General features: G+C 31.2%; 1 protein-coding gene and 1 long non-coding RNA gene across 3 annotated transcripts; both read left to right on the forward strand.

The window, feature by feature from the left end:
- Positions 1-1,977: 1,977 nt before the first annotated feature.
- LOC123215943 lies at positions 1,978-5,225 on the forward strand. Its single transcript, XR_006502170.1, has 2 exons — positions 1,978-2,331; positions 2,449-5,225. It is a non-coding gene; the product is annotated as an uncharacterized LOC123215943 (long non-coding RNA).
- A 4,351-nt stretch (positions 5,226-9,576) lies between these two features.
- On the forward strand, positions 9,577-12,218 carry LOC123215837. Of its 2 annotated transcripts, XM_044636094.1 has the most exons (4): positions 9,676-9,805; positions 10,752-11,107; positions 11,231-11,293; positions 11,727-12,218. In XM_044636094.1, exons 3-4 carry the CDS (start codon positions 11,231-11,233, stop codon positions 12,036-12,038), a joined length of 375 nt encoding a protein of 124 aa, XP_044492029.1. In that variant the 5' UTR covers positions 9,676-9,805; positions 10,752-11,107; the 3' UTR covers positions 12,039-12,218. The 2 variants fall into 2 exon arrangements, with proteins under 2 accessions (XP_044492027.1, XP_044492029.1); XM_044636092.1 differs by lacking the exons at positions 10,752-11,107; positions 11,231-11,293 and having other exon boundaries at positions 9,577-9,805.
- The last annotated feature ends 1,236 nt before the right edge of the window (positions 12,219-13,454 follow it).

Below are 13,454 nucleotides of genomic sequence, written 5' to 3' on the forward strand. Positions count from 1 at the left end.
AAATATAGAATTAAGTGATTATATAATTAAAAAGATAATATAAGAATTAATCGAAGTGATATGATTATAAATAGATGGATTGTTTGGATCACTTGTAGAGTGGAGATCAGTAGCATACTCAATATGATAATGAACTTTACAAAAAATATTGAAAATTCATATATCATAATAGCTTATCTAAAGTGTTAACCAAACAATAGGTAAGTAATTGGTTGAAATATATGCCAAAAAAAAGGTGTAAAACTTGATCTAGTGATTCTATCATTTCTGAGTCAAACTTAGAGTTACTTTAAGCTTGGATCAAAGTTAAACTAGTAAGTTTGAATTCAAATATATTTAACTGGTGTATAGTATCATCGAAATGTTACTAACAAAATAAATAATATCATTGAATGGATGAATGATATTATTGATTAGATAATATTATCGTAAAATGAATAAGTTAGAACTTTAACTTAAAATTGACTTGTTCGAACTAAAACGTAGATTGGACTTGAGTTAGCTTGAATGAGATCTACCCATAACTAAATCCTTACACTAGAATTTTTAATTTCAAGCACAAAGGTCAATTCTGTTTGACTTGGAATTGCAGATTACTTTGGCAAAGTCTCTGGATCTTCAAGATCGTAATTAAATTAGGAACATAATAAATTGAAGCACTGCCCACCTGTAAGTTTATTTGCAACCACTGGTCACAGTAGCTAGACGCAGTGGATGGAACCGGGGACCTTAAATGCATGCAATGGTCTCTTCGAAAGGATTGCGGTAGTTGGCAAGAATTGTGTTGCAAAAAAGCAGAAAAGCAAGAATTAAAAACAGTCATGATAATAATAATAATAAGGGTGAATCACTATGTCCCACCTGAACTTTGATGAAAGTAATTTGCTATCCTTCAAATTTGAAAATTTTATTTATTTACCCGTCATCTACCTCAGTTAATGAAATTTGTTAGTATAGTTGAATTGTCAATGGAGCTCGAGTATGAGTTCACGATTGTAGGGGACACACTCCAAAGCTGCGACCGTCTTGTGATGGAGGTTGGAGAGCTTGGCGCATAGAGCTTTGTGGAAATAAATGAGGAAACAAAAGGGAGCATCGACGAGGAGAATTCTGGAAAAGGATTCCACAACACGCAGAGACTCATCCTCATCCTTGTTTGTCAGATATTTTGAAGAATCTTCACCGTCCATGAATTGACAACATGGCCTGTACACATTATAAAACCCGTATCACAATAATATTAATAAAATGTATGTAAGGCCAACAAATTTTATTCCACTATTTGATCACCCAAAATAAAAGGCTCCAACAACATTATTCAAAACATTGACAACGTACCATGTATATCATTATTAATATGTAGATCTAATAATATAATAAATAAATAAATATATCTAACAGGGAGATGTCGTGGCCGTGGAAAGAGAAGGGTTTGATAGTGCAAATTTTGTGAATTTATTTTGGAACGATGGAATATAGAGGAAAGGATTGAAGAAGTCTCTTGAGAGTTTTCTTGATTGAAAAAGGAGATTATTGTTATTATTGTTGTTTCTACGTTAAAGAATTATCGTATTTGATCACTCGTTCTTGACAGATCATGTCAACCAATAAAGAAAAAAAATGAAAAATAAATAGAATATTTCTATAATTTTAATAAAAAGTTAAAATAGATAATAATTGATATTTATATTAAGTATTTAGAGTAGTTTAATAATTCCACTAAAATGAACAAACTAATAATTTATAGTGAAACTAGTCCATTTTCATTAATAAAAATTGATTATGGATGGAACAATGAATATTTCAAACTTAAACATATAAAAGAGTCGTTCCATCAAAGTTAGGGTGGAAATAGTCATTGGCCTATAATAATATAAACAAAGACTTGGCAATGGAGATTAAAGGAAGGTAGATGAAGAGTGTGGGATCATGTGAGGTCCGGGAACATTTTTTTATTTCCATCGACATTTCAGAATCACACGAGCACATCTAACCTCTTCTTCATCTCAACTCCAACTTAATTATTTTAATTATAAATTGTCTCCATCTACTGTATATCTCTCTCTCTCTCTGGACTATTTAAATTTAATTTTCAATTTCATTTTAAAATTTACTTTGGAAGGTTGTTAAGGGAGAAGAATGCACATGCACTGCCAAGTATACATGAATTGTTTCACCCGTTAGTCAAAGCTTCTCATCGGCAATACGACACATTAAAATCAAATAAATCTTGAAGATTTTTCATCATCTTATCTCTATAAAACCGGGATTCTACTTTACCACAAGAAGCACCACTTGTTCATGCCCAAAGAGAAAGCTTAGAAAATACTGGTACAACCTCCTTCTTCTTCTTCCTCTATCTTTTACTTTTTGCATCGTTTTGAGCCAATTCAGATTGATATGGATGCTTTTTTTTTTTTTTTTAACTTTTATTTGATTGTTTTTCAGGTGAGTTTGTGTAGCGAAACGTCAACTGATCATGGCTGAAAGAATATTGAATTTGAAAATCAGATTGGAATATTTTTGTTGTTGCTTGCTTTCTCGGGTGAGTGGCTTCCATGCTATACTTGTCAAGTGAGTAGTCGTTTGCAGGTTTAACCTTTGCTTCGTTGTCTGTTCGACCTTGAACATTAAGAAAACTTCTCACAAACCCTAGTTTATATATTTTAAATACATATAATATGATCTAAACATACTAAATAATATGATTCAATTATGTTTCGAATTTCAAATACAAAGTATGAGATTCAGATACTTTGAACTCTCAAATCTCAAGAGTTAACGAAGTTCATATCAGAATTCTTTTCATATAAGGATCTTCGTGAATTCCCCATCATGATTCTTCTTCTTTAATCTTCTCTTCTCTTGGAAAAAGTGCTTCCACAATTCTCTCTCTCTCTCTATTTATGTGCTATGAGAAGTTTTATACAAGTGCATACATATATGTGTGTGTGTGTGTGTGTGTGTGTGTGTGTATGTATATATGGTATGTTCATGTATGTATTTTTGTAGTATTTGTGTCGTAGTTGTAGTACGGTTAGCTGGGAAGAAAACTTGTGCTTTGAACAAGCTGTAATTGCAATTCTGCGTATGACTTTCTGGTGCACTCAAATTTTTGCTAGAATATGAAAAGAGAAAACAAGTAAGCTTGCTAGCGTTCATTGAATCCAAGGATTTTCATATTACAGTTATTCCTTATAAGTTTAGAGTAAGCCAGCTAGCCTTAATTGAATCCATACATGAAGATTAATTGATTATTTAGAAACTAGATTGAAACCTTTCATGATCTTTGCTTATTGTGGCTCTGTGTTTGTATGCATATTATCCTTTTCTAAGTCTCTAATTCATTTGTACGATACTAAGCTAGAGTTCGAGTTAAAAGAAATGCATCTTAGAATTTGTTTTCCTAGAAAGAATTAAAGGGCAAATTTTGATAATATAAGCTTTATTTTGAGTTTTCAAGCCTAACTGAGGTAGATAATTAGTTGGTGGAATTTCTCTTTCTTCTCCCTTCCACTTCAACATTTTGTATTTAACTATTTATCAGGCAGTGGGGGCTTTTAGGGGTTACACATTTGAATAAATCTAGATTCGATTCATTCAATAATACTTAATGCATTAATAATAGATACAAATACGAGTATTAATACTTTTTTGTCATTGTAAATATAAAATAATACTTAATCACGTGATAATACGTCAATATTTATATACATATTGTTAATACATATAGTATTATTACTCAATACATTTCCCTCCTCTCCCCCCCCTTCCCCCAACCCCCTGCATCAGGTGACAAATTAGGTCAAAAGTCTAGGAAATTTAACCATTACCTTATCTACCTTGATTAAATCAAGTAATATACTACAATTAGAATGCATTTATAATATTAATAATATTCATAATCCTACTTAAATCTAATTTGAATTTCAAAGCGATCAAATTGAGCTTTCCTTTAACATATATAAGAGTTTTCTATTCGCAAACACTTTTGTACAATGAGGTATATGGCAATTTAGATTCTAATTTCTGTGGCTTTAGTTCATGCATGCATGTGTTTGTGTCGTATGAAAGAAGCCAAATTTCTTTTCATTTCAATTCTACTTCTGTTTTCATGGGCGAGATGAGACATTCACAAAAAAAGCTTTAATTTTTAGAGAGTGACACTGGCACAAAAGGTTAGATTTGTGTACTTACGTATAAAAGTTTTTTGTTTCGGAATATTTTTGGTTAATATATGGACAAATATATCTATCTGGTTGGTGGACCTACATATCGAAGCAATTTCACCAAAAAAACTATAATTTGCTGTGAATGTTTAGCTCAAATTAGTTGCCAGCAAATTTATCTTTTTTTATAATTCTTCTTTTTTAGTTTTTTTTTTTTTTTTTTTTATCACTGATGATCCTTGTTCTTCTTTTTTGATAATTCTTCTTCTTTAGTAATTCCTTCTTTTTAACCTTTGGCAACTCCTCTTCTTTTTTTCTAACAAAGTCAGTGTTTATTGAACGAGTCAACCATAATAGTCTTGCCCTTATTCGGCCTCAGTCAACCTACATTTTCTCTTAACTCAAGAACAAATGCACCAATCATTATGAGCTTCGTGCTACTCTTCCCAAGAATCATATTAGATTCTGGGCATCCCAATTTGATTGAACGGGATGACAATATTAGGAAGACATTTCAAATACCACAAATAGGTTATTTGACATTCCAGTTTTATATATCTCTATCTTCATATCTGAGAATCAATAAAGTTTGACTTAATTAAATCATTAAGAAGTTATAGATAGATGCATATTCTTAGATGACTTTTTTTCTTTTTTTTCTTCCCCAACGATCCATTTTCTTCTTTTTCTCTAACAAACAATTTAAACATATCATATTTAATAAAATTTATTCAAGGTCGAACCGACAATGAAGGTCAGGCGTAAAGCAAGGGACTGTTCATTTGACAGGGGTTTTGCATGGAACTCAACACTCTCAATTCTTTGAGCCAAGTGATAAAATTTCGCTTCAAAGGTAAAACTGAAGATGAAATTATGATCTCTTATAATCTCCATTATTTCTTCACTTTTTTCTTTTGTCATTTTAGTTGTCCTGCAGGTGCCCTATCTACGCCATCTCAGCTGTAAGATAGCATTAACTTTCATTAATTATGCCTCATCTCTCGATTTGTAAATGTATAAATCGATTCAATAATACGAATTCATGTACTTGTGTCATAACTTTTACGTTAAAATTAAAGGCGTCGTTGTAGAATATTTGATGTAATCTGATCGATATATTTCCTCCTATGCATTGTTTAAACCTAGTTTGAACCAATCAAAAATCGGTGTCAAATCCGGTTAAAGTTAAAGAAAAAAATTTGCTCTAAGACCAGATGAATATTATAGAATCACGGTTCAAATGCCAAATTAGGCTGGTTAATTGAAATGATGTTGTTGTACTAATGTCACATAATTAAGGGATGTTAAATTTTTTACCTTTTTTTTTAATCGTGTAAACATATATATCACCCATCTCAAACTTTGAACAAAAATATCACAACAGTAACCCATTTTTTTAAAATATCTCCGTTGATGTAAGAGATAATATACAACAGTAATCTCTCTCTTTTTACTCATCCTTCTAGCAAGGGAAGAAATCTCTGAAACATGAAAAACAAATTTTCAATAGAGAAGACACTTGTGATTGAATAATAAAATCGGAAAGTCATTATAAAAGATACAACTGATTTCATACTGGTAGATTGTTTAATGTTGTTGTATTGTTTACTGTTGTTATAATATTGTTTAATGTTGTTATAATATTATTTAATATTGTATTAATGGTTAAAAAAATACGAAAATTCAAGTCTAGATAAAACCAGACGAAGAATAGGTTGGTGTTGCAGACATAAATTTTTATATTTTTTAACCATAAATAAATATTATAATAACATTAAACAATATTATAACAATACCAAACAATATAACAAGATAAAATCATAACATTAAACAATCTAACAACATGAAATCATGAGTTCAAATTGAATCATTTATAATAGTTTCTCTCACCGATTGTGTATTTTCTCTTTAAACCAAGTAAAAAAAGAGAGATTAATGTTGTGCATTTTCTCTTTCTACATAAGTTATATCAACTGAAGTATTTTAGGGAAATAGGTTACTATTATGATATTTTTATTTAAAGTTTGAGATAAGTGACATATATATATATATATATATATATATATATATATATATATATATATATATATATATATATACATAGAGTTAAAAAAAAGGGTAAAAATTCAATATTCCCATAATTAAACCTTTTTTTTAATATTTGAAGTAATCAAATTAATATGTTTCCTCTTATTTAAAACTTGGTTGGACTGATTGGGAATTTAGGATAAATTCAATTAGGGGTACGGATAAAATTCATTTTAACCATTAAATTAAATTGATCTAGGATTAAATTGGGTGAATATAATATAATCGTAGTTCAAGTGATATATCAAACTTGATCGATTGCTATGATGATATCATACTATTATCATATCATTAAACCTACATACAATTTTAATTATTTCATATTAACGTCACCAGTTCGATTGACTTGTGAACTGGCCTTTCAACCAATCAACATTTAATCTGGGTTTACATACATTGCTCCTATGTGCTTGTTTCTTTTTATGAATTTTCGGAAGTTTCTTAATGAATATATCCTAAGCTTATTAGTTATATAGTAAGATTAGAGAAACCAAACAACTAACAAAAATTAAATTTGAATTAATTCCATAAGACCATGTCTTCATCCATCAAGCTTCATTTAACAGTAATTTAAGTTGTCATAATCAAAGAAGATTGAAGTTATTCATTGTTGATTGACAAAATCAACAAACAACTACCCGTTATTTATATAGTTATCTTGTTAACACATAGAACTAATCGACAACTATCTATCATCTGTTGTTGACAAAAATACACTATTTGTCTTTGGAGTTATTGTATCGAAGTTTGTCTTGTCAACGATTCTTTTTTTCATTTTGGATTTGAACAATTTTTCTTTTTTTTTTTCAACATTCTTTCTCTTTATATGACTCTTTTTTCTTCACTTTCAACGTTACTGATTATCATTTGAGTAATCTTAGCCAAGTTTCGAGCTAACTATTTTGAACTCGATCCAAACTAGAGCTAACCCTTGGCTCCGATCACGTCCACCCTTGGCTAGATAATCAACTACTTTTGACTTCAAAATTTCGATCATACATATGAATAGATGGTCGATTGTGTGATTCTGTGTATATATAAAACTTATATTATATATCATATTATATTATAATGTATATAATACAAGTGTTAGTTCTCAACTTGAAGACAATTTTGTATATTTAAACGTAATAGTCTAAATACAATCGATAATCCTCTTTTAATTCTTTCCTAGCTACTCTTCTTTCTTTGTCACCAACTTGTAATTCTTATTTTGATTTTTGACCTACTATTGCCTCCTTATTTTTACTTACTATTGCTCTTAGGTGTGTAGGGATGGACTTGATCCGAATTAAATTTAGTCTAATGTCAGCTCAACCTTGAATCAAAGTTAGAATGTTAAATTTGAGGTTGTTTAAACTGGTAGACAATATCATTGGAGGATCACTGGAAAGATAAATAATGTTTTTGGAAAAGTGAATAGTGTCACCTGCATGATAAACAAAGCTAAGCTGTTAAATTAGAGCTCTAGTTTGAAAAAAATTAGTTTAAACTAAATCATAGATTAAATTCGAACTAATTCAGATTGAATCCATTCATATCTAGACGAGAGTGACACCACCATAGAACCCGAACATATAACCAAGATCGATCAACAAGTGTCACAAGTCGTACGAGTGAACTGAAGATCATATTAAAACTAACTTTAGAACCCTCACAGTTTGACAAGGATTTGTCAGACTTGTGAAGTAAATGCCATAAAAATTTGTCCCATGGAAGAAGAAAGAACATTGATTTCAGACCATTCGTTGTGTGAATTTGCCTTTCAATGTAAGGGAACGGCAGATGGACTCCCCCAATTCTGAAGGAACGATAGAAAGAGACATATATTACTTATTTTACCTCCAAGTCCAAGATGTGTATAGGCCAAAATGACTATGTCCTACCTAAGGTTTGATAAAACGATATATTTTTATCTTTTACGTTTAAAAAAGTAATTTTACCACATCTCTGCCAATGTCAGTCATTAGTTTTAACGATTAAAGTATATTTATATTATTTTATCTAAATATTATAATATAGTTAATATCACTTTACCCTTAGTAATATAAATGGATTACATTTTAGCTCTAAATGTTTTATTTTTTTTCCTTTTTCTCGCTGTTTTCATTTCACTATAAATAAATTCAAGTATTAACTATCACCAGTGACATTCATCAGTAGTGAAGTCAAGAATTGCATCAATCGGTTCAATTCTCAACTAAAATCATATTGATTAGTGTGATTTCAGTCAAGAATCACATTGATTGGTACGATTTCATTTTGGAATTGCGCCGAATTGGTATGATTTAAATCGACTTCACTAGTGATGAATGTCTCTAGCAACAATTAAATTTAAATTTGTTTTTTCATTATTTTAATTAAAATTAATATAAATTAGTGTAAAATATATATTTAATAAAATTATGAGAATAAAGTGTTATTTAACTTGAGAGATTTTTTAATCTTTTTAACCATTTTATGAAAAAATTTGAAAAAGTATCATACACCAAAAAGCTTACTAAAAGGGATTACACCAAATTTTTGGTGCAATGGAATGTAAGCAATCAAAAATAATATAATTATAATGAACAAAATGACATTTTTAATGTAGTACAATTTGCTATTTAAGAGCCTACATCTACATGTCCACTATTATGTTAATAGTATTTTTGTTTACAAACAAATTATTCTTAAAGGAAATAGATATTTATGTGCTCAGAATTTAGTAGAAAATGATAATTGTCAAATTATAGACCTAGATAAAAAAAGGAATGCGATCTCGAGAATATATGAAATTTAATTGGCACGTTGCAGTGCGGAGAGCGTGCCAATGTGCCAATGGTCGAAACTTCCAAGTTATACTCTTCGCACCACATTTGGATAAATAGTTTAATTTTTACATTTTGAGTTGAAAAGCATATAGATAGCGTAGCTAGTTGTTTGTTGTAGTTCATCTATAGGGATGAATTTGATCCAAGGTAAGTCAGAATAAGTCCTAATTCAATATTGGCTTGAACTTTAATAGTTTAACTCAAAATCGATTAGTTAAGTCTTAAACTCAACTCAAAATAGTTTTATTTTAAATTCGATCTAAATAAGTTCAAACTCAAATGTCTGGGTTGACTCAAACTGAACTTATTTTACAAAAAACAAATTTAATTTTTGGTTAGAACTCGGCTTATTCAATTCAGATTTGAACAACTCAAAGTGCATCTAACTCTAATAGAATATTCATATCTAAACAACACAATTTCAGTCAAAACCTGTTGGGCAACAAAATGCCAATGGGCCCTAAAGCTCAGCCCAATTCAGCCTCTCCTTAAACAATTTCGCATGAAAACTACCTTTCTAAATTCTTCCACTTGCTTCAGCGCCACTGCGACTGTAGTTGAAGCAGTGATAGCAGCCGCTGGATACGGCCAGATATTTATTGCGGGAGACAGATGGCGTGCTCTCGTTCGAATATGACAGCGATCCCACTTCCTCCGGCCTGCGATGGAAAAGACTTAATTAAACCGCCGGTGACGAAAGTATTAACCAAGACAAGAGTTCCTCTTCCTCTTCAGGTTCAAACTTCAAGCCCAAAACTTTTCCGACTTCGCAAAACAGTTTCTGTTTGTTTTCTTTTCCCGGAAAGTAAATCTCAGTCAATGTTAAATTTACTGACTGTTTCATATCGATGTGCGTGCGTGCGTGCGTGCGTGCGTGTGTGTGTGTGTATTAATGGGTGACAATTTAAAAGTATTCAAGTTGGGTATTTTGTACCTGTATATCTGTAAGAATTTTACTACATATTCATTCTCTAGTTCGGATTTGCTTATATCTTGTCACACTTTTATGCTAAAAATAAAAGATTTTCAAATTCATGTGATGGAAAATTGATTGAAGGTTAAGTAACTTAAGTGTAAAATAGGGGCATTGAGAGGGGCTGGATTCGATCCGAACCATCGAAACCATAATGCCCAGCTGAAGCTCAAATTCCAACTTGATCAAGTTGGTGTACATTATCACCATAGGGCCAATGGTGCATTGAATAGTAAGGGGTGAACGGTATCATCACTAAGATAAACAGTATCACTGATTGAACAAACAAGTTGACCTAGAACCAAGCTATGAGCCCAGCTTCGTATCCAATTGATTTGGCTAGTTAGCTCACTTGCTCTATGGCCCCACTATTAAGGAAACCCATGTGGATACATGTGTATGTGTAGCATTACTCCTATTAGCCTCTTGGAATCAAATTTTTGGAGGGAAAGGAAGCAGTTTTAATTAGTAGTTGATGAATAGTTTAGAGTTGAAGCAGAGTGGTTCATAGGACAGTTGTGGACAGGTTTCAGGTATGTAAAGATTTAGAATCTTGGTGTTTCAGAATTTCGGACTGAATTGTAGTTTATACATTGTTTAGGTATTGCTACATTCGGGAAGATGTTTATTTCATCTATCAACATTGTGGTGCATGTAGTATTGTTAACAATGCAAAAGGTTTAATGATTCTGTGTTTTTCTTGAGCAGAAATCAAACTAAGAACTTAGCTCTTAGTGTATCCAAGGCACAAGAGCCAAACCACTTTGTATTTTTTTTCATCGGTTGTATGTGTTGGGTGGTCTTACCCAAGTGATTGGATCGACAACAAAATAAAGAAAATCAAAGATGCAAGAAGCTTTTAGTTAAAAGCTTTCGTGCTGGGACAACAAGAAGTAAGAGCGGCAGTCAAGTCGAGTTAGTGAGAGAAATACTTGAGTGCAACTTACAAAAAATGAAAAGAAACACATATCAAAGCAGACACAGATGAGAGAAATAGAGAGATAACAGTGAGGGCTTCAGAAATAGTTGCGGAAGTAAATGGGATTTTTGGTTGATCAACCAAAGTGAGTTTTTTACCTTCTTTTCTACCTATTTTGGGTGTATAGGTCGTGTGTTTCTTTTGTATTTTTCTGTACAACCTTGGTGGTGGTTGTGAGTTTATTTTCTCTTCATGAGTTTTTAATCAGATGCTAAAACAGTCTTCGAGTGGGTATAACGAACAAGAGCCGGATTATGCGTGGGATGAAAAGTTGAGTTTTCTTTCTTTGTATTCTTGTTGTATTCATATTATCTTATGGAGATGTTATCAGTGACTAGTTTGTTAGAGTGAAACTTTTAATGTTGAACTTTATGTGATATTGTGGAGTATTGTTCTCCCCCGGTTTTTTTATCTCCTCATGTTGAGGAGGTTTTTCCATATAAATTTGGTGTGTGCTCTTCATTGGGATTTCATTTCTGTTATTTTATGACTGTTTGATTGAATTGAGAAATTTTGTCCAAAGATCCCTAGGAAGGCGTTTCTGCAACAGTATCATAGCACCAAATCTGATGAATTTGTGTTGGACAAGTTATTGAAGTTTACTAGAGAGTTTTGATATTTTAAGATTCAATGGAAACCTTGAAAGTGAATGAAGAAATGACCGAGGTCATTTCAATGAGCATAATTTATTTTGCCTCCTGCAGGTGAGAAGCAATGCAGAGCAGAAGTTGCAAAAGCCAGAAACTAATCGGCTTTCACGAAGGGATACTATGCTTTATATGACAGCTGAAATTCTAAGTGGGGTTGCTCTTCTGTCAGCAGAACCAGCTGAAGCTCGAGTTCAGAAACTTGAGAGAAAGAGAAAAATCATGGAGAAGCTCGAGAAGCTCAGGGAGAAAGCTGGGGTACCAAAGCCAGAAATTGAGAATGGAAAACTGACACTGCCTGCACCAAAGCCTCCCACGAATCCTCGACAAGGTTCTGTTCAACCTCTGGTGGAAAGATTCCTCCCTTAGTGAGAAATCTATACATCACAACATCAAATGCTCCTTTCCTTTTACACATTTTAAATGACACATCCATGTTAGCTCTAGATTTTCATTGATTTTTGTTCATCTAAAATCATATTGTTTTCTATGACAGTGAGTTTTGTGTGAACATCTGAAAACCCTTGAAATTAATGACCATTTTTTCAATCTGTGTTGAATCAATACTTGAAGCATTAAGAATCTGTCCGGTTACCTTGAGCTTTGAAGGATCTTTGGGATATGTACAAGAATTTTTTTTTTTTTAACTTTTTTATAAACTAGCAATAAATTTTTGATTTGTTCAGATTGAAACTCATATCAGGAGAGAATCATGGTTTTTTAATTAAAATCTCCTGCATGTAGCAACTAGTTCTGATTTACCATTTGTTGCAGCCTTGGAGCTTTCTAACAGACATATCTGAACCCTCAAAGTCTACAGTCTTCATCCTCCTTATCCCATTGGCTTCCACGTTCACTTAAAAAATCTATTTCCCGAACCTTCCGGACCTAACTAATAGTTTCCCCTATTCTAATATTCTTGAAATTCTCATATCATATAGCCATACCCATCTTTTCTTTTTTATAAATAACCCGCCGCCATTGCCATGCATGTATGACCTCTTAAGCTCAAAATGTTGGAAAAATGTAGTTATCCATTGGTTAAATAATTTTATTGTTTAATAAAAACTGGACGAATTTATAAACCAGAAAGATTTTATTTTATGAGCCTGATATGATCATTCAGAAATGGGGTTGTACATAGGTTCATATTGATTATTAAATTTCAATAACTATATGTACATAGGTTCATACCACTTTAAGTGAACTTTGTTGGAAAGTTTTATGAGGGTTCATATTAATTATAATTTGATTTAACAAAATTGGGTAATTAAAAAGTTCATGAAAGTTTTCGAGTGAGTTCAACATTATATGAAATGATAGTTTAATGTTATAATCCGGTGAACAATATAAGTGAATCTTTTAGAGTTTTTAAACCTTCTATAGAATCCTACTATATTCACCTTCTCCAAAACCTAATTTCGTATTTTTAAAATAAGCAAATTGGGTGAAATCCATGTATTCATAAAACATGCCAATAATACTCTTACAATCGCTCTTTTCAATTCAGTATTTTACAACTTATTGGATATGAAAATTAGATTAATTCTATTTTACTGTTTTTTATTATTGAATGTATTGAACATTTTTTTCTTATGAAAGATATTAAACTCTTAAATTTTTTCAATCAAAAATTTAAATTTTCTTATAGGAAGGACTAAACTTTTAGTATTTTTTATTAAAATTATAAAATAATTAAGTTAAGAGTATTTGTTTATTTTGTTTTAAAAGTAAAGTGATTAGTTTGGTACATTCAATAAAAAATATTAAAAGTTCAGTTTCTTT

Source organism: Mangifera indica, chromosome 5 (genome assembly GCF_011075055.1).
Source record: "Mangifera indica cultivar Alphonso chromosome 5, CATAS_Mindica_2.1, whole genome shotgun sequence".
In the NCBI taxonomy this organism is placed as follows: domain Eukaryota; kingdom Viridiplantae; phylum Streptophyta; class Magnoliopsida; order Sapindales; family Anacardiaceae; genus Mangifera; species Mangifera indica.

What these genes read in the sequence shown, in the direction of transcription:
- LOC123215837 (XM_044636092.1), top strand. Translation starts at nt 9,683, where the DNA reads ATGGCGTGCTCTCGTTCGAATATGACAGCGATCCCACTTCCTCCGGCC. An exon ending in GAGTTCCTCTTCCTCTTCAG is followed by an intron (nt 9,806 to 11,726) that starts GTTCAAACTTCA and finishes TGCCTCCTGCAG; the next exon opens with GTGAGAAGCAATGCAGAGCA.